This window comes from Mytilus edulis, chromosome 3 (genome assembly GCF_963676685.1).
Source record: "Mytilus edulis chromosome 3, xbMytEdul2.2, whole genome shotgun sequence".
Taxonomy (NCBI): domain Eukaryota; kingdom Metazoa; phylum Mollusca; class Bivalvia; order Mytilida; family Mytilidae; genus Mytilus; species Mytilus edulis.
The window spans coordinates 72,942,548-72,962,722 of record NC_092346.1 but is presented as its reverse complement, the minus strand read 5'-3'; the positions used below and the strand labels follow the sequence as shown (position 1 = coordinate 72,962,722).

At 31.1% G+C, this 20,175-nt stretch overlaps 1 protein-coding gene across 1 annotated transcript in view; it reads right to left on the bottom strand.

Annotated features, from left to right (window-relative positions):
- Window positions 1–2,807: 2,807 nt before the first annotated feature.
- LOC139517347 (uncharacterized) overlaps window positions 2,808–20,175 on the bottom strand; it is a 28,238-nt gene continuing 10,870 nt past the window's right edge. The window contains exons 5-18 of the mRNA XM_071308289.1: window positions 19,927–20,027; window positions 16,324–16,433; window positions 15,403–15,505; window positions 15,170–15,256; window positions 14,287–14,377; window positions 13,416–13,467; window positions 12,697–12,806; window positions 11,676–11,845; window positions 10,876–10,976; window positions 10,108–10,249; window positions 9,583–9,666; window positions 9,217–9,326; window positions 8,350–8,411; window positions 2,808–6,161 (exon numbers count right to left, since the gene is read on the bottom strand). Coding sequence (XP_071164390.1) covers window positions 8,366–8,411; window positions 9,217–9,326; window positions 9,583–9,666; window positions 10,108–10,249; window positions 10,876–10,976; window positions 11,676–11,845; window positions 12,697–12,806; window positions 13,416–13,467; window positions 14,287–14,377; window positions 15,170–15,256; window positions 15,403–15,505; window positions 16,324–16,433; window positions 19,927–20,027 — 1,307 coding nt within the window. The 3' untranslated portion in view covers window positions 2,808–6,161; window positions 8,350–8,365. The remainder of the gene's footprint in view (window positions 6,162–8,349; window positions 8,412–9,216; window positions 9,327–9,582; window positions 9,667–10,107; window positions 10,250–10,875; window positions 10,977–11,675; window positions 11,846–12,696; window positions 12,807–13,415; window positions 13,468–14,286; window positions 14,378–15,169; window positions 15,257–15,402; window positions 15,506–16,323; window positions 16,434–19,926; window positions 20,028–20,175) is intronic.

Below are 20,175 nucleotides of genomic sequence, written 5' to 3'. Positions count from 1 at the left end.
TAAAAGATTACTCACATTACGCACAGGTATTTTTTTCTCTTTCTGCTAGTTCTTCATTTTAAAAATTGATTAATGTCCCTCACAAGGGAGACAACTAAAAAAGAGATCTCTATTTACAGGGTCAATTATGGGAATTGGCAAATAGACTATTAGTTTCACCTTGACTAAAACATTTGTCATCTGTTTGTAAAATATATTATCCTTGTAAATGTATCAGATTAAGATAAGATGCATGTACCTCTAGCATTATGTCTCTTCAAAATATACCACAACAGTATGAAAGATCAACTTAAAATCATTAATCTGAACCTCTTAAATAACATGTGTTCTACATGGAGCAAGTTGTTCTATTCAAATGTGGAAAGGACATTATTTCATAATTACCGTAATATATTTATTTTAAAGACAATCCTGGACTTGTTTAAATATTTCTATGAAAACCTCATGTTTCACCATTTCTGTGACAAAGGGAGACTTAGTTACTATTGTTTTCTGTTTATCATTGTATCCACAAAGGCTATCAGAATAAACACCTTAGCTTCCACAGAAAATTCCAAGAAATATAGATAACCCACAATTATTTTGGGTTTTTAGCTCACCTGGCCCAAAGGGCCAAGTGAGCTTTTCTCATCACTTGGCGTCCGGCGTCAGTCGTCGTTAACTTTTACAAAAATCTTCTCTGAAACTACTGGGCCAAATTTAACCAAACTTGACCACACTCATCATTAGAGTATCTAGTTTAAAAAATGTGTTTGGTGACCCGGCCAATCAACCAAGATGGCCACCATGGCTAAAAATAGAACATAGTGGTAAAATGAAGATTTTGGCTTATAACTCTGAAACCAAAGCATTTAGAGCAAATCTGACATGGGGTAAATATTATTTATCAAGTTAAGATCTATCTGCCCTGAAAATTTCAGACAAATCGGACAACTGGTTTTTGGGTTGCTGCCCCCCAATTGGTAATTTTTAAAGAAATTTTGCGGTTTTTATACGACTGCAAAAATTGAAAATTTTTTGGTCGTATATTGGTATCAAGTTGGCATCAGTGTCGTCGTAGTCGTTGACCCCTTAAGGAGTTATTGCCCTTTATAGTCAGTTTTTAACATTTTTCATTAATTTGGTAAATTTCTGTCTATTTTTACCTAACATTTTCCTCTGTATCTAAAGGGCCAAGTCTCTATAGATAGACAAATTGTAAGTAGCAAGAATGTTCAGTAAAGTAAGATCTACAAACACATCACCATCATCAAAACACAATTTTGTCATGAATCCATCTGTGTCTTTTGTTTAATATGCACATAGAGTCTCTAGTTTTTTTGCATCAGTATGAATTGGTTGTTTCTGTGCCTATAAATACAAGTATACTAGTTTACTAATTCCTGTTGATTTTGGTTCACCATGGATTTAAAGTTTCAGAGAAAAAAATTGATTTCAAAAACAAGTCTATAAAAAGATATAAGGCATAAGAGTTCAACAAAAGACATTTACTAATCTGCTATAGTGTGAGTGAGGCCTTATATCTGACCATGACATACATGTGTCTGATTTTTTACATGAGTACATGTAACACCACCTATATAACTAGTTCCATCACTTCAGGATCATCTTCAGTTCACTACAATATAATTGCAAATGGAAATGTGTCAAAGAGACAAAAGAGCAGAAAACAGCAGAAGGCAATCAATGGGTCTTGAACACAGCGAGAAGATCTCTCAACCAGAGACATGCTTTAGCTGGCCCCTTAACAAAATGTGTACAAAGTCAATGATAATGGACGTCGTACTTAACTCCCAAAAATATAAATGAACTAAAATTAATAATCATACAAAACTAACAAAAACCAGAGGCTCCTGTCTTGGGACTGGTGCAAAAATGTCGTGGGGTGAAAAAAAATTGTGCAATCTTAACCCTACTCTATACCTCTAGCCAATGTAGAAAAAAAAACCACAGCAATACACAAAATAAAACAGTATGAAAGAGGTCAGAGTCTGATGTCTGAATAGGTAACAAAAGAAACTAATCAAATGACAATGATACATAAATTAACAAGGGACTACAAGCAGTTACTGACATGCCAGCTCTAGACTTCAATTAAACTGATTGAAAGATTATGGCTTTATCATATTAAAATCAGGGTTTAGTATACCATCATAAAATATATGAGAAGAACATAACCTGTATCATGCCAACAACTAACTGGTTTTAGAATAAATGTGTTCATTTCCGATGCAAAGACTCTATAAGTGAATGAATATTAAAACCAGAGTATGCCATCTTTATTGACCTGACAACATTATCGCAAGTTGTTTGGTAGGGTTCATCCTGCACCATATTTAGTTTTCTATGAAAGTGTTCAATAAACTTTATTCTGGTTTTTTTTCTAGTACTGTAATTTTTTTTTTTATGGTTTTTTAATTGACCACTGGGTATCTTCTTATTTTTTTTATTTACATGTATTCTCCCCAACTGCACCAATATTTCTGACAATGGTTTCAAGCCAATAGTGAAATTATAGTATATAGTTTACATGGTCACCTTCAGTTTTTGGTGGGTTTGATGTTACTCATTCTTTGGGTTTCTGTGTTGTTTTGTGTACTGTTGTTTTTCCATCTTTTTCATTTCTAGCCATTGCCTTGTCATTTTTTATGAGTTTGAATATCCCTATGGTATCCTCACCTCTCTTTTTCTCAGCCAACAGTTTTAAAGATGGTAAGAATCTGATAACTGAAGCTATTTGTGTGATGTGCTGCTGGTTGATTTGTTTTTATAACATCTACCACTTAATATTTACAATAACACCATACACATGTAAAATATTTTATTACTAACAACAATCAGAATTTAATTAGCACTTGCATTGTAGCACATTAAGTTGCACCAAAGTGTCATTCAAAGTAAATAAAGTAATCAATAAATTTTCACATTTGATAATGTTATTAGTATATACTTTAGGGATGTTTTATTCTGAAATTGTAAATGATTGGTCTAATATTATAAATAATTATGTAGAGAATTTCTAGAGATGGCAAGGAATACTTAAGTATATATGTTCAGTAATTTGTGGTGTATATCCAAAATACTACTAGAACATGTTATGGAAACTGTTTTAAAACTGAAAAAAAGTCATTTTCTCTATGCAATAGAATAGTATTTCCAATATAAATGTATCATTTATTGCGCATCGCACATTTTTCTGGAGTATTCTTCACAAGATATGTTACCAAAAAACACCTTCTGGAAGCCTCAATAAATCAATAGCATCAAAACCAAATATGTCTGTGTCTTTTTCCATTCCATTCCCTATTAATTTTTTTTATTTGTTAGCCTTTATCTATTTTATAAAGAAAAATTTGCACTGTGTATCTGGTAAACTCACAATTATATTTCAATTCTTGTTATAAATTCAACTGCAGTTATAAATCATATCTACACAGGAAGACAAATATACATCATTGGAGATATCACAGTTAGTACTTATTTTAAATGTTAAAATCCTGAGGAAGTTAAAGGGGTAGCCAATCTGTTATAACAATAGGCTAATATATACAATCATTCAACAATTAAATCAGATCAGTAGAAGAATACATTTTACTGCTAAACGTTGGGATTAAAGTCTGTATACAGCCTTATGCATAAAATTTTGAAACAGAATTAAAATAACTGGATATAACTGAAAAAATGGTACAAGAGTATTTTGTAAATAATGATATGTACTTGTATGGGACTAAGAAATATATATCGAAACAGACAAAGCATGAGGCTCTCTAACCATATCCATCCTGTTTCATGAAGATTGTACAGTTAATATACTGTATACTGAAACACTTATTTTGATAAAAAAAATGTGAAATTTTGGACATTGTTAACACTCCTGAATTGCTGAAAGTTAAATTCTACAGAAACAGCTTGTTTACATCAAAAGCAAAAAGCTTTCCATGGTCACCTACTGTACATCACACATTTACACACATTACAATTTTAAATTGCATGTAACACAAACAAAAACAAACAATTATTTTAACAAAAATATTCTTGTCCATAGAATTCATTACAACAAAAATAAGTATAAAAGTATATCAAACTTAAGCATTTTCAAAAACTTACAGAAAACATAAATACAAATTGTTTACATAGAGGAAGGATTGTTGCCTGCTTTAGTGATTGAAGGATGTAATATAAAATTTGAACCTAAATGTATGGAAATTAATGCCACATAATATGAGAAATAATTTCATAGCGTTCCCGACATATAGCCTTTTGTGCTGATGGGACGTAAAGCAATCAACAATCAATCACTCTTTCATACATACTTTACACACAACATATAATTTAATGCCAGATTGATTGAAAGGCTCCCACTTTCACTTTCTGCTTAAAAAATCACTGTGTATGATTAATTGTATAGAGAAACCTAAAATGGACAACAGCACAAAACCTAAATAAAATCATTACTAAGTAATACTATTTAATAAAGATTTGAATCTAACTTCCTTATTCTATTATAAAAGAGGGACGAAAGATACCAAAGGGACAGTCAAACTCATAAATCTAAAACATATTGCAATTTGTATGTTGGGTTATTGTCAGACATAATTCCTCCAATTACTAGTAGTATGGAAAGAAAAGCTTATACCTCTGTATCTTATTTTTTTGGTGGAAAAAAAAATGTTTTTAATTGGTAAGGCCATTTATTTTATCCAGTTTTCTTAAATATTTTCTTGTAATAGTTGCCTTATTTTATTTGGAGGAGGTTATTTTAGAGTGAATCAGATAGGAACCACACCACCATCAATTCATGAAACCATCACAAAATGACTAACTATTGTATACATTTGATATATATTAGTTTTAAAACAAACTCCCTATAAATTTTTGAAATGTTGAAAATTGGTTATATAAGTCCCTGAGTTTTCAAAATGTTTCCTGAAATTGTTAATTTGACATACAGTTTGACAGTTGCCTGATGCTGAATTATTGGTCAGGTGACTATAAGCACCTGTGGTTCTGTGGTCAATGTAATTGCAAATGTAACGGACAAGTCTTTGATTGTTTTCAACAAAAAATCATTTTTATGGCACAAATATTCAAACAATTTTTAAATCTTTATGACATTACTACCGTACTTTAATGGATATCTCAATGAATTAATGACCTCAGCATGCTACTCACTGAGAACATCCTAGAATGCCAAAATGACCAGACCAATTAAATTTAATATTAACATATCTGTATTCTATTTTTTTTTGTAAAATATAAAAACAAAGTTGCAATTTTTTCAGTACATGTAGCAGCCATTCCAAAGATGATTTGAATTACTAATGAACAGAATATTTTGTATACATTTGATGAAAGATGAGAACATTTATGTTTGAAAGAATTATGACAATAATTCATTAACAAACAAAAAAAGGAATAACATGCTGATTCAGGCAACATTCTATAATCATCATAAAATTATACCCTGTCTACTTTGCATGTATAGTGCCACTGATTTTTTTAAATGGCAAATTTATTTTCATTCATAACACCTGAATGTCACATACATAGAAAATTTATAATACTATAATACTATAAGCTTAGTTAGATGAAGTAATTCAGTATCCTCTTGGTATCAAGGATTATTTTACTTTACCATAAAAATCTCCAAAAATTCAATGAAAATTTTAGGAATTGTTTTAGAAAAATGTTGAGAAAAAAAAAGCTACTTTTATGAAGAATAATCTGAAAATGTACCAGTGCTAAGCAAGATTTCATGACAAGCCCTTATAAACAAGTTATAAAAAGCTGTCAAAGGGTTTTGGATTAAAAGAAGCACGGGGATCTCCAACATGTGTGTTCATAATATAAGGATGCAAAAATAAAAATTCTGTAGGATACTTTCAATTACTTCATCTTGATTTCAACATTGATGTATTCAAATGCACAGAACTTAAAATGTATGTTTATATGATGACAAATCAAATATCTTGTTATTAATTAGCATTCATGACTTTATATCAGAAAAGACATGGATGTTTAGACCATCAAACACACTGGCTTGGTCTAATATCAGATTAGCTCCTTTGATCAAATGATGTTAGCAGAGAATTTTTCCTTTGATGTATTTAAGTCTATCACAGCTCTAGTTCTGTATTTATCACAGTTCTAGTAGCAGTAACCTGCGAAAATTAAAGAAGAGAATGAATATTTATTAATAAATTTATGTCATAAAATATTGTCTCTCTGAAAATATATGTAAATGATAATGAAAACACATGTGAAACATTACTTTCTTTGGATTCATACAAATTATGTTTGCATATATTTTCCTATAATGAGTCTTTAATATCAGTTCTGAAAGAAGAATCTCTAAAAACGCATCAAAGATTCTAGGCATGATATAGTATGCTAGACATTTTGTTTTGTTTTATACAAAGACTCATTTGCCCCACTCGAAACAAACAGTTAGAATGCAATCAATGAAACAGCTACAAGCTTAAAATGAAAATTATCAGCAAGACAAGATCTACAAACAAGTCTGCATGGCCAAAATTGTCAGTCAACTCCTTATTGGAAATATTGCCATTAAATGATGACATGCATTTTTGCCTATTATCTTGAAAACTATAATGGGTAAAGAAAAACTTTAACGCCCAAAACAAGAGGCTCTCAAGAGCCTGAATCGCTCACCTTAATTCTTTTGGTTAAATCTCTCATCAATGATTATTTTGGCTTTTCAATTTATTTAAATGTTTTTTGGATCGTCCTATTTTCTTCAAGACAAAAGCCAAAAAAAATAATCATTTCCTCCTATGTTCTATTTTAGCCATAGGAGCTATGTTTCTTGACATACAAGGAAATAAAATATAAAATTTATACTAGAAACTCTGAAACTCATTTAGCCTAAGTTTGGCTGAAATTGATACAGCAGTTTCAAAGGAGAAGATTTTTTAAAGTAAGTCAACATGATGAACAAATTGTGAAAAAAGTCTTTAAAGGGCAATAACTCCTTAAGGAGTCAATTGACAATTTTGGTCAAATTGACTTAATTGAAGATCTTACTTTGCTGAACATTATTGCTGTTTACAGTTTATTTCTATCTATAATTATATTCAAGATAATAAACAAAAACAGCAAAATTTCCTTAAAATTATCAATTCAGGGGCAGCAACCCAATAACAGGTTGTCTGATTCATCTGAAAATTTCAGGGCAGATAGATCTTGACCTGATAAACAATATTACCCAACGTCAGATTTGCTCTAAATGCTTTGGTTTTTGAGTTATAAGCCAAAAACTGCATTTGACCCCTATGTTCTCTTTTTAGCAATGGCGACCATGTTTGTTGATAGATCATAACTTCGGATACAATTTACAAACTAGATACCCTAAGGAACATTCAATTAAAGTTTGGAAGTATTTGGCCCAGTAGTTTCAGAGGAGAAGATTTTTGTAAAAGATTACTAAGATTTACGAAAAATGGTTAAAAATTGACTATAAAGGGCAATTACTCCTAAAGGGGTCAACTGACCATTTCCGTCATGTTGACTTATTTGTAAATTTTACTTTGCTGAACATTATTCCTGTTTACAGTTTATCTCTATCTATAATAATATTCAAGATAATAACCAAAAACAGCAAAATTTCCTTAAAATTACCAATTCAGGGGCAGCAACCCAACAACGGGTTGTCTGATTCATCTGAAAATTTCAGGGCAGATAGATCTTGACCTGATAAACAATATTACCCCCTGTCAGATTTGCTCTAAATGCTTTGGTTTTTGAGTAATAAGCCAAAAACTGAATTTGACCCCTATGTTCTATTTTTAGCAATGGCGACCATGTTTGTTGATAGATCAAAACTTCGGATACAATTTATAAATAAGATACCCTAAGGAACATTCAGTTAAAGTTTGAAAGTATTTGGCCCAGTAGTTTCAGAGAAGAAGATTCTTGAAATAGTTTACGACGACGACAGACGACGGACGACGACGGACGCCAAGTGATGGCATAAGCTCACTTGTCCCTTCGGGACAGGTGAGCTAAAAATCAGTAGGACAAGTTCTATAAATTGTCAACATTGCCAAAATGGCTGGTCAACTCTTCAACTCTCAATGACAATTATATTACTGGAGGTACTTACAAATTTACCAGAGGCATTAACAATGACAAGAAAGCTATACAAAGACGCTTGATAAATGAATATTTAAAAGTCCCATTAAGTACTATCCACAAGAAATCTCAATGTAATAGCAGATGTAAAGCAATCATTTTAAGAAAATCTTATACTTTTAAACAAAAAAGAGTTGTCTCCCATTGGTTTTTAACACCTTGTTTGATGTTCTATAATTAAAAATCACATATCCTTACCTGCTTTTTCTTTGTTCTATAATGGAGCTATAAACTGATTGGCAATCAATTGATCCATGTATCTAAAAGTAAAAACGTTCCATTTAATTATCTTATACTTCTTTTTTTAAATAGTATATGTTATTAGTATAATACTAAAGTACATTTATTCAATTTGTCCAAAACTGTGTGGCTGTGACTTTTGTCTGTGACAGCAAGATAGATGCTGTCACAGACAAAAGTAAAATGCCTAAAATAGATTGATTTGCACTTGCAGTCTTTTCTGTTTGTTTTGTTATCAAATGGATTGATTTACAAGGATTATACTTTAAATTCAGAAATTTTTGAAATGTTTTTTTTTATTATGAAAAGTGTGATGGAACAGGTTTTGCAAAAATAAAACCATGCATTTAAAATTATGAAAGCATAATTTTTTTGCAGAATTTACTGAATTGAAACCTAATCTTGCATTTTTTTCCCATTCTTAAAAAAATCGCAATACAAATGTTCATATAAATGTCCAAAGTCAGCAGGAAACTGCACTAAAGTTGTCATTGTCATGTTTATACCTGTCTTTTTGATTTTTGACATTCAGAGTTCATAAATGTTTAGACCGTTTCTTCACATATACATCAACATGTTAAGTCTTTTCTTGGTCAACCTTGGAGTTGTGTAACTATATCATTGCATTTACCTTACATCTACTTTAATTCACCTGTAACAACTGATCAATCTTAATGCTGCTGATGGCTGAACCCCCTTATGTTATCTAGATCAGTCGAACAAGACAGGCACATGAAAATTTGGGATATATGTATACTTGCTTTTTTAGCCCTTATTATAAAAATCTTACCTACCCAACCCAAGATAATACAGATTTGTACTTACGCTGGATTGTATTGTTCTACTCTTCCTTTGAGGATGTTCGGACCAAGAAAACTACTCAACTGGTTTAAGCACTGGCTAGCTGAGCTTGATGTTAATGCACTATCACAGGTCTACAATAAATACCATATATTGTTAGAAATAACTATCAGATAAAAACTTGAATCAATAAATCATATATAATTATCTCATTAAAAAATTGGAAATGTTGGTTACTTCTTCACATTCACAAATCTGAATATCAATTCATCTTATAAGGGATTGGTAGTGATATTGCTATATATTTGAATAATTGGTAACAAAATCAGCTAAAGTGTTTTGTACAAAGATTTGGTATATATATGTTTGTATATAATACACTGTACCTACCATACTGTAAAAGATAGAATCAAAAAATAATTCCAAATGCGGCTTGAAATGTCTCTTCCCTATACCTTTGGCAATATTTGGCAACTGAAATTAAAAACTAAGACTATTAAAACTTGTTTTAACTTGATAATAATTTTTTTTAAAGGACCATTAGCTACATTGTAGACATTAATTTTAAATATGTTTTTGTTTTGTCTCAAGTAATAATAAAAGAGAAAACTGTGAAATAACATTTTGTTTGAATAAGTCAGTTTGGTCCAAATTTGTCAAAATAATCTCTGATGTATTATACACTTGCAAGTGAATAGTTTACACTCAATGGAGACTTTTTCATGTAGCTTTCAATTCAATCCAAAAGCTGGAGACAAGTTGTGCATGAACAAAGGGTGTTCAGCTATTAAAAGGAAAAGAATGTAAACATTGGTGAAGCATTAGTTGACCGATTTCATACACAATATGTTGTAATAAGTACTTTCACAATTTATAAAACAAGTTTAAAACAAATGGTATCTTCAACTTATTTACCTGTTTACAAAGTGTTTCTAATAAAACCACATGTTGAGGATAATGCTGAAATGATACTGCTTTAGCAACTGCAGGTAACGTCTGTCCCACTAATGCTGATAGGCTAGGGTTGTTTGATAATTCTGCTATTAAATGAATACACCTGATATAAAAAAAAAAAAAAAAATACTGTATTACATGTAGATGATTTGATGTTCATCCAATGCTCATATTTTGCAATAAAAATATTCTAAATAAAACTTTAACTTAAAGACTTTTATTTTTTTTCTTCTTCTATAATTGTAAAGTCAGCTTAAAATAAGTTCATAAAATGCAGATTTATTTTAATTCGTGGGACTACCAACTTTTAATATTTTATGGGTTAAAGAAAACCCAAGAATTTAAGAATTACAGCCGATTTCATTGAGTGTGTAGCCAAAGGTAATATCTTTGGTTAGCTTGCTTGTTAGCTGAACTGTGAAGTCATTATTAGGTCAGGTATACTAGCCTCCTTTCGAAGTAGCCTAGTCCAACAGACAGATAGATCGGTTATCTGCTGGACTAGTCTACTCTTAAAGGAAGGTAGTTTACCTGACCTAACAATGACTCTACGGTTCAGCTAACAAGCAAGTTAATCAAAGATATTACCTTTGGCTTCACACTCAATGAAATCGGCTGTAAAAGAATATCAATCACTTCACTTGAGTATACGGATTGAATGATTTATGTAAGAAGAAAAGACTATCATTTCATGTTTGTACATCAGTATTATGTTGCATAAGACCTTACCCATCTGTTAACTCCCACGGCTCTGAGGGTTTCTTGAACTTATGATCCATACATCCACCACCTCTTCCCATCTTAGGTGCTAATGACCCACAGGAATACATCTACAAGATATTGTCAATCTGGAATTATTATATGACTTTAGATACTGACTGTTCTAATTGAGTAAGGTCATTTCCTGATACATGTATTTATGATGTTATCAATGCATGCATGATAAAAACAGTAACTAATTTTCTGCAAAGAAGGACATTTGGTTAATTAATGTCTCTTCAGTGATGCTTAGAAGTTTTTGAAAATTCAAACCTTATACAAACATTGAGGAGCTGATCAAAGTATAGTTAACTCCAAATAAGAATCAGAGCTTTGCATTAGAGAGTTAAACTCCTTTATTCAAAATTATTTCCAAAATGTAATAATAGAAAATTTTAATAAAATATTATCCAATTGTCATGCTATTTACCAACTACTTGGCTGGTGAAGAACACTTTTGTGGTCTTTAATGTTAATTGAGTTCAAAAATATCTGGTAACCTAAAGGATGGCAACTGATTCAAAATTGATTACTGTTTTTCTTATGTTCAACTAGCCTTTGTCATAATTAAAAAAGTAAATTAAAAAAAATAACACTTTTTTATACAATACCATTGTTTGTTTTTAACAAAAATTGTATTTTATGTTTCTATCTCATAATGACAGCTGATGCTGTGCATTACTGGGACTTGAAAAATTATTATATCCCTCAGATTGCAATTCTTACATTGCAAGATAAATTACTGAACTGATATCCAGAATTATACTGACCTGTTTATCTGTATGTAAGTCCATATCATTATCTCTTAACATTTTAACAACACCATAAGCTCCAGGGCCTTTATCTAAAGCACTGTACTTTTCTGATGATGCAGGTTGTTTTTCTACACCCTCTAATCCTTCTTTCACCTTGTTTGTGATAGTTTCCATACTGGATTGACCTACAAAACAGTCTGTCTATACTGAATCACTTAATCAGATTCACTGAAATAAAATCTTCTTTACCATACCAACTGTAATCAAACTAATTTTGTTAGTTCATCTACATTGTATATATATATAAATATCACAATGTTTAAACCAGCTGTGGAACTGTCACTTTTATGGTCCTTATTTTTTTATTTTTTTATATGCTCACCATAGCTGCAGAACCATATTTCTTATATTTTTTGTGATGTGTGGACTAACAAATGTCTACAAATATAGTCACCAGAATGGACAGTGGAATACTTGTACACCTCTCATTAGTCTGTAAGTCTTAGCCAGAGCTGATCATGCTAAAACTTTCTGTCTAATGGGTATGTACAGTAACGATTTCAGTTCCTTCTGCATCCTCTGCAACTAAGGATATTACCATAAGCTTGTATAGAGTTGGGTAGAGCAAATACAGCACCCTATGGTGTACTAAGAAAGTTACCTTGTTGTACATACCTGTTAGACAGGAAATTGGAACATGATCAGCTCTGGTTAAGACTTATAGACTTATGAGAGGTGTAAATGTAGTCCACTGTCAATTCTGAGGACAATATTTGAAAGCTGATGAGTCCAAAAATGCTTAAAATTGTAAAATGTTAAATCAAATGAACACATACATTTATATATCATCATTTTATTACAAATGTTTTTAAAATAAAATTTCATGGCATTTCCATGCTGTATTTTGATCTGGAAACTGAATTACTAAATTATATAGCAGTAAAATTTCATCCTCACACCGTTGGACTCATCATGGCCAAAAGTTATGAGTCCATGGATTCGTCTTGAAAAATCCTTTGTGAGAACCCTGACTTACCATAAGCTTGTACAACATTGGCTAGAGCTAAAGCAGCCCCCTGTCTGACTGAGGCAATATTGTCTTGTAAATTGTTGAAAAACAGAGGGTATAAATCTGGCAAGCTGTTTCTGCAAAATAATTATAATCATAACTGAGTCAGTTTGTCATATAATTAAATCATAGCCTTTATTAGCAGTTTTACATAAGTTTTAACGGGAAACACAAGACAGGTTTAATTCTGTCAGGTGAAATAAACCATTGATACAATACGTCCGCTTGAAACTTATTTTATAGACAAGCTTTTATACAGCTATTGACAGTAGTTACATTAATATGATATGGTACACACCAATCTGAAGATGTTTTTTTTATGAATGAACTATGCCAGTTGACCTGAGGTCAATCAGTGTAAACAAAGTCACTGAATAAGTTGTTCTTACTGTGACTTAACAACATAAGCATTGTTACACTGAAATTTAGGGTAAGTGAACAAATTTGAAGGGTAGATGGCTTTGTATTTCCCGCACCTATATTTTTGTCATCTGTACAACTGATATTATAGAGCCAAATGCTTATATCTTAACTCATTCTTAATATATATTCTTCTTTCAACCTCTCTTTATTCCAAATATTGTGATAAAAAAAGAAAAATGATGAGTACTGAATAAAAGAAATAGTTTTACCTTATATTACATTCTAATGTGTCATTCCTACATTTCTCACAATAATGAACATACCTTGATTCTTCAGGAAAGCATAAAACAAAATTTCCACATGCTACACATGCAGCTGAAAGAAAGAAAAGAATCTCTATATAGAGGATTAAACACAGAAAACATCTTCGTAACCTACAGATCAAAAATGCTCCACATCAGCTCAAACAAGTAGCATATCATATATATTATGTATAGTCACTGTGATTAAGTTTTACTTCATGATATGATTTTTGGCATATTAGAAATATATGGATTACACTGTTGTACTCTGTTTAAAGCTTACATGTGATGAAAATGCATGCTGTATTGCGACAATAAATGTGAAACCCCAATTTCCATTTATCGAATCAGAAAATCAGGTTTTTAACAAATAGTACAACTCTTTCAGCTTTCCTCTTCATTATAAATACTAAGCAAAAAGCTGTGTTATAAGACCATTTATTTTAGATCCCTCTGTGGAACATTTCATATATATTGAACCTGTATTTAAATTCCACCTGTCTTAAGAGACCACTTTTTTGCTATCCTTTATGTGGTCTTTTCAAACATGTTTTACTGTATAGAAATTTCAGGGGATTACATGGAAAGAAACCAGATTTGTACATTGAACAAAAAATAAATTGCCCATATTTTTAAACATTAATGTTCCATAAGTTTTGAATGACTATCTAGAAAACCATCAAAAATTTAGTTTGCATGTTGTGCTCAATAGTCTGTAAAATTTTAACAAACCATGAATTTGTATGAATTGACCACAAAGATGATAAATATACGAAAAACATTACCACATCTTCTTTTTTATACTTAATTTCACTATTTTTCCCTCTTTGAAATTTCTATTTGCCTTTTAAAGCATAAATTACAAGTACAAGCCAATTAATAAATTAGTTACCATCTCTGACAGGCCAGCTGTCATCATTAAAACACACCAACAAAGCAGCCAGCAGTCTGGGAACATGTGATCTTACTGCATTTCTTTCAATCTGCAAAATATTATATAGGTTTCAAATAAAAAGAAATGCAAGAGAAATCTTACTAATTATATGCAAGTTTTGTTATTCTTTAATAATTTTTTTTCTTGTAACTGAATTATTCTACAGATTCATGTGACTTATCTTTACTGATATAAACATTTTTAATTTCAGTTTCTTGTGTATAATTCGGAGTCGTTTATTACTGAATTAGTATACATATTTGTTTAGGGGCCAGTTGAAGGACGCCTCCGGGTGCAGGAGTTTCTCGCTACATTGAAGACCTATTGATGGCCTTCGGCTGTTGTCTGCTCTATGGCCAGGGTTGTTGTCGCTTTGACACATTCCCCATTTCCATTCTCAATTTTATATGTAGAGAGAGTTTGATTGCCAACTAAACAAGTATCAATCAGAGTCAAACCAACAAAGATGTCTTATTTTATTTTTTTCCACATGTATTTTTCTTTTAGAATCTTTAAGATTTAGAAATATTTTGAACACATTGGAGCTTAGAAAACCACTACTGATTAAATATGATTCTTTATTGTTACTTTTTAATTAGCATAATAAAAACTTCTGTTTGAAAAGTATGAAACAATTGCTAAGACAAAAGAACATTGATAAGACAATAATGTGACCCTATTTTTCACTAATACCCTTTGTTATACCATACTTATTTGTGTATATTACCTTAGCTCCTAGTTCAGCAATACAAGTGTGTATATTACCATAGCTCCTAGTTCAGCAATACAAGTGTGTATATTACCTTAGCTCCTAGTTCAGCAATACAAGTGTGTATATTACCTTAGCTCCTAGTTCAGCAATACAAGCACAAGCAGCTTCTCTAACCGCATGGTTGTCTGCTATTGTTGATTCAATATAATAGTTAACCTGAAAATATAAATTTAGAGTTCAATTTTGTTTAATATCTGCATTTCTGACAATAAACTCATACAATCTTTTAGCAACAGATTACAATATTTAAATAAATTTCTATATAGATTTATTTAAAAGTTTAATTTTAAATATGTATTTACCACATCGTCAATATATTTCTCTACAAGATGTCTTCCTTCTCCTTCTGTTGTCTGTCTCCATGTTTCTTGTGAATATATTCTAACACCTTCAGCTACATAGTATCTAAAATACACCACTAAATAAATATACATTCTTATATTTTATATGCAGGCAAACTTATTTTTTTCTTTTTAAATGATCTGCCAAAAAAAATCTTTATGCTACGTCATCAGGCATGATTCCTTTGACACATTCCTCATTTTCATTTTCAATTTTGTTTTTATATAAAAGAATGATACGAAGAAGAGACTTCTAAACTGACTGACTGACTGACTGACATACTTTTCTCAAAAGTATGAACGACACCAGAGAAAAGTGCTTTTTTGTACTGGTTTTATTGATTTTTCCTTTAAGTATGTGTTGTTATTCTACTGATCAATTTTAACAAGAGGAGGGTTACGATCTAAATTTAATTTAATCCTGTTACATTTCAAGAGCCTGTCCCAAGTCACTGAAGTCAGAAACCTCATCGATAGTTATTTTTCATATCTGACTGTTCTTTTTTGGAGAAACAGGTTTGAGATTGTAGATGTTTGTTTCCTGTTAATTTATCTACTTATTTAAAAGACTCCATATGATTTAACACTGGACATATTATACACAACCCTGACCAACTATGGTTGAAGAATTTGTTGCTCTGAAGATGAATTTTGGATATAGTTATTTTGGGTTGTAACTTGTTGTCTCATTGACATATCATCCACTTTTTATTTGTTCAAACACTTTATAATCTTAGTGAACAGAGGAAGTGCATAACAAATCAAAACCCACCGAATCACAAAGACCATTGTAGATATATTGGTCAATACCAAGTAAATATACAATTGTCCTAACAGTTAGACCACACATATAATAATATTTTTTTTTGCAATTTTAATTACCTGTTGAGGCACATTCTTGGTATGAGTATGCTATAGAATTGATCCTTAACCTCCTCTGATGGTAAACTATGTAGAAACTTCCTTGTGGCTACAGATGCTGCTAGACGTACCTACAACAAATACATATTCATACTGTAGATGATATAATGGTAATTGTAACAATGACAAAACCAATGTCTACTAAATACAGACATGTTATAACCATCAATTAGTTACTTGGTTATAAATTATAAATATGTTTCATTTGTGAAAATATCATCTTAAAATCACTCGGTTTTTATTATAAGCAATGCTATTAAATTAGGTGTATCCAAAAACTTGGAGTTTGTATTGAAATTTACAGTATCTGTATCTGTGAACCTAATGAATTACAAATTATTTTATGATCAAGTCAAAATACCCTCTTCAAACTCATATTTAACAAAATCCAGGATCTGGAATTGAAAACTCAAACAGGCAAGCTTTGAACTTTAAAAGAGTAGACTAGTAAGACTGATAACTAATCACCTGTCTGCAGGACTAGACTACCCTTAAAGAAGGGTAGAATACCTAATGTAATAATGATTTCACGATTCAGCTAGCAAGGAAGCTAGCTAGCCAAATATATAACGTTTACCTAAACACTCAAGTCATTTTGCTGTTATAGTATTTGAGGGTACAGTACAAATTTCGCGAAAGGCTTCCCAAACTCCAAACACCAAGTTTTTTCTTGGTGTGACACTAGCTGCGAAAATGTAGCTCTTAAGGTCCTTTTGATGATTTTTGATATTTGCGGACCAATATGGCAAAAAAAAAATCAAAGGACAATAGAGCTACGTTTTCGCATCTAGCTGTGACACCAGAAAACTCCGACATCCTTCCCTAAATTCTCAGAGAAATTTGGGAGTAGTCCCTCGGACTTCTGCGTAAATTCGTTACCTTTTGTTTATTGCATTAGCAACATCTCTCCCAGTCCGGTGTGACGCGGTGTCACACCAGGTAATTAATTGTCCTAATCCTTCTAATCTATGCCAGTATGTGACAGTCAAGGTATGTGAGATTACTTATGTAATTAAACAATTGTATTTCCTGTCTATTGATAATCAGGTTATATTTATGATTGCTTGAAACAAATAAAAGATTTAAAAGCAAAACGTTATTGTAAGTTCTTTCAATTACACTGTACATTTAAAAATTGTTTTATTAAAAAAAAAACTTGTATTTTTTCTTGTCAGTAAATAAATATCTAATTTATAAAAGAGATATACTTGTGTAAAAATAAACAGAGACGTACACTGAATAAATGTGGGCAGTTTAAAGAAAATTACATGTCTCAAAGTTTTGTATACAACTAAAAAAGAAAATATTATTCACTATTCGTTATGCTATAAATAAGCCTACACTATTTTCATTTTACGATTACATAATTGCTTGAAACAAATAAAAGATTTAAAAGCAGAATGTTGTTGTTATTCTTTCAGTTGCATTAAAGTTTTATAACAAAACTATACTTGATTTTGACCTTGTTTAAGTTCATCTGTAAATTATTTTATTTACAAAAGAGACATACTTGCGTAAAAATAAACAGAAACTAACGCTGAATATAAAATGTGAGCAGTTTAAAGAAAATTACGTGTCTCAAAATTTGTATATGCAAGTAAAAAAGAAAATACTATTCACCATTCGTTATGCGTAATAAGTCTACAGCATTTTCTCTTTACGATTTGTTGGCATTAATTTAGGATAAATAATACATTTTGGCTACAACAGGAATACTTCTAGAGCTGCATCAACTCGCCATTGCATAATATTCATTTACACACAATGAATATTAACTTGTGTGATGTATAAAGGACAGTGATTTTAAATTTTTTTAAATGAAATTAATTGCTGTGGAAAGACACATCTCAGTGATCAACTGTGTGTGGTTGAACTTTAAACTTGACCTCGCTCACAATATTGAATGCTAAAAATAGTGACATCAATTTTGTCCACAAGATTTTTATTTGGCGGGAAATATTATCACGTAACAGTAAACTCAGGTGACCTTTTTGGATGACCGTGGGAAAATTCATTCAGGGTTTAAATTTGCTTTGGAATGATTGACATTTGTATGCCTTAAGAGTGAGGCTCTAGCAGATCCTTTTACAATTGATTAACCGGAAACTAAAATATAATCCTTTTCTGAATAAACAAACACCAGCCTTTTATCTTTACGTTTCTCAGTCAACACAGGACATAAACCTGGACATTATTTATATGTCCATGGTCAACAATATACATTAATGGTAGATGAAAAACAGGATGAATGTTGTTCAGTTTCTGTTGGGCTTTGGTAGAGATCCTCTGTGAAAATGTGTAGATCGTAGAAATCCCATCCACATTTTTTTCACATATTTCTTTCTTGTAGAACACAATATAATTTCATTTTAATATTCTATAGTATTAATTGTTCTTTTTTTATTTCGCCAAGGACTTTTAACGAGCAGTAAAATACGGATTGCGCCCATCCAATTTTATATAAAATAATAAAGGATCAATAACAGATCATAACAGAGATACACAACACATGATTTTTTTTCTTCATATAATTAAATTAAGTTGTGATTATTGTGTTGTGTCTGGGCGGGGAATGTCTCTCAGTGTTGTGTTTTTATGAATATAGGGCACATTGCATACAAAACATTTTCCCTTCATTCAACAGAGTTGTCATTTTACAGTTTCTTTTCTGTATTCAAATATTTCAAGTCGGTAATCTACCGAAGTAGTGAAACATAATATTTTAAATTGCAAAATAAATTGAAAGTAACAGAGTTCACTTGTTGATCTGATAAATTAACTCTTGGGTTTAGATTGGACAAATTACTGTAAAAACATCATTTTGTTTTAAGCCAGTTGATATTTATGTATTGAACAATTAATGAACCGGATATTGCTCACTGAGTAGGTCATAAAAGATTCTAATTGTGGTAAAATTGTCTTTGTTAAAAAACAAAAATCATGACCTGACCGGACCGGACTATAATAAAAGTACAAAATAAGTGTTTAATTCGTATTTTTATACGTTTGTACGTGTTATTTCAAATGACAATGACATGGGGCAAATACATATAAGAATAATTATCTTATTTTAAATGAAAATGTCACATTTTTATCTACAGATATGACAGGTCAAAGACAGGAAATTTTAATACCGTGTTTTAAGCACACAGGTGCAATCAAGATCGATTAAATGTACAAAGGTAATAAATCTGGCTGCTCTGATTATGTTGACACGTGTCATTAATTTTCAGTACATCCGATTGGCAAAAAAACAATTAACAGCCACGCGGTGTTGGGAGAGAATCTTTGGAGGAAATTGGGAGTATAATCCGTGTTTCGCTGTGTGACACTGCTACACTCCGAAATCCGTGATTACAGTTCGCGATTACAAACTCTCTGTGCGTACTGTATGTAACAGTTAAGAATTAGCAAAAATCCATTAATTGTCCTGTCGTTTTTAGTAAAAGGCACTGCAAAAAAAAGTTTCTGTCATCTTGGAGCAAAATAATCATAATCAAAGATGAGGTATGTCTGTAGTCATTCACTTAATTAAGTCAAAACATTCACATATCATTAACTTACCTGACTCCAATTATCAGATAATCCTTTTCCAAGGTATTCTGACAATTGCGTTCCATGTCTATACACAGAATTTTCTTCTTTTAATTTTAAAGTTGATTTTCCTATGAAATAAAATTGTAAAGATATGACTGAATTGCTTTGGTCATTTAAATTAAGTTGTGAACATTATCTTTTAATAAAATTAAAAATGGAAATGGGGAATGTGTCAAAGAGATAACCCAACTGAAGATAAGAAATAAATGTATTGGC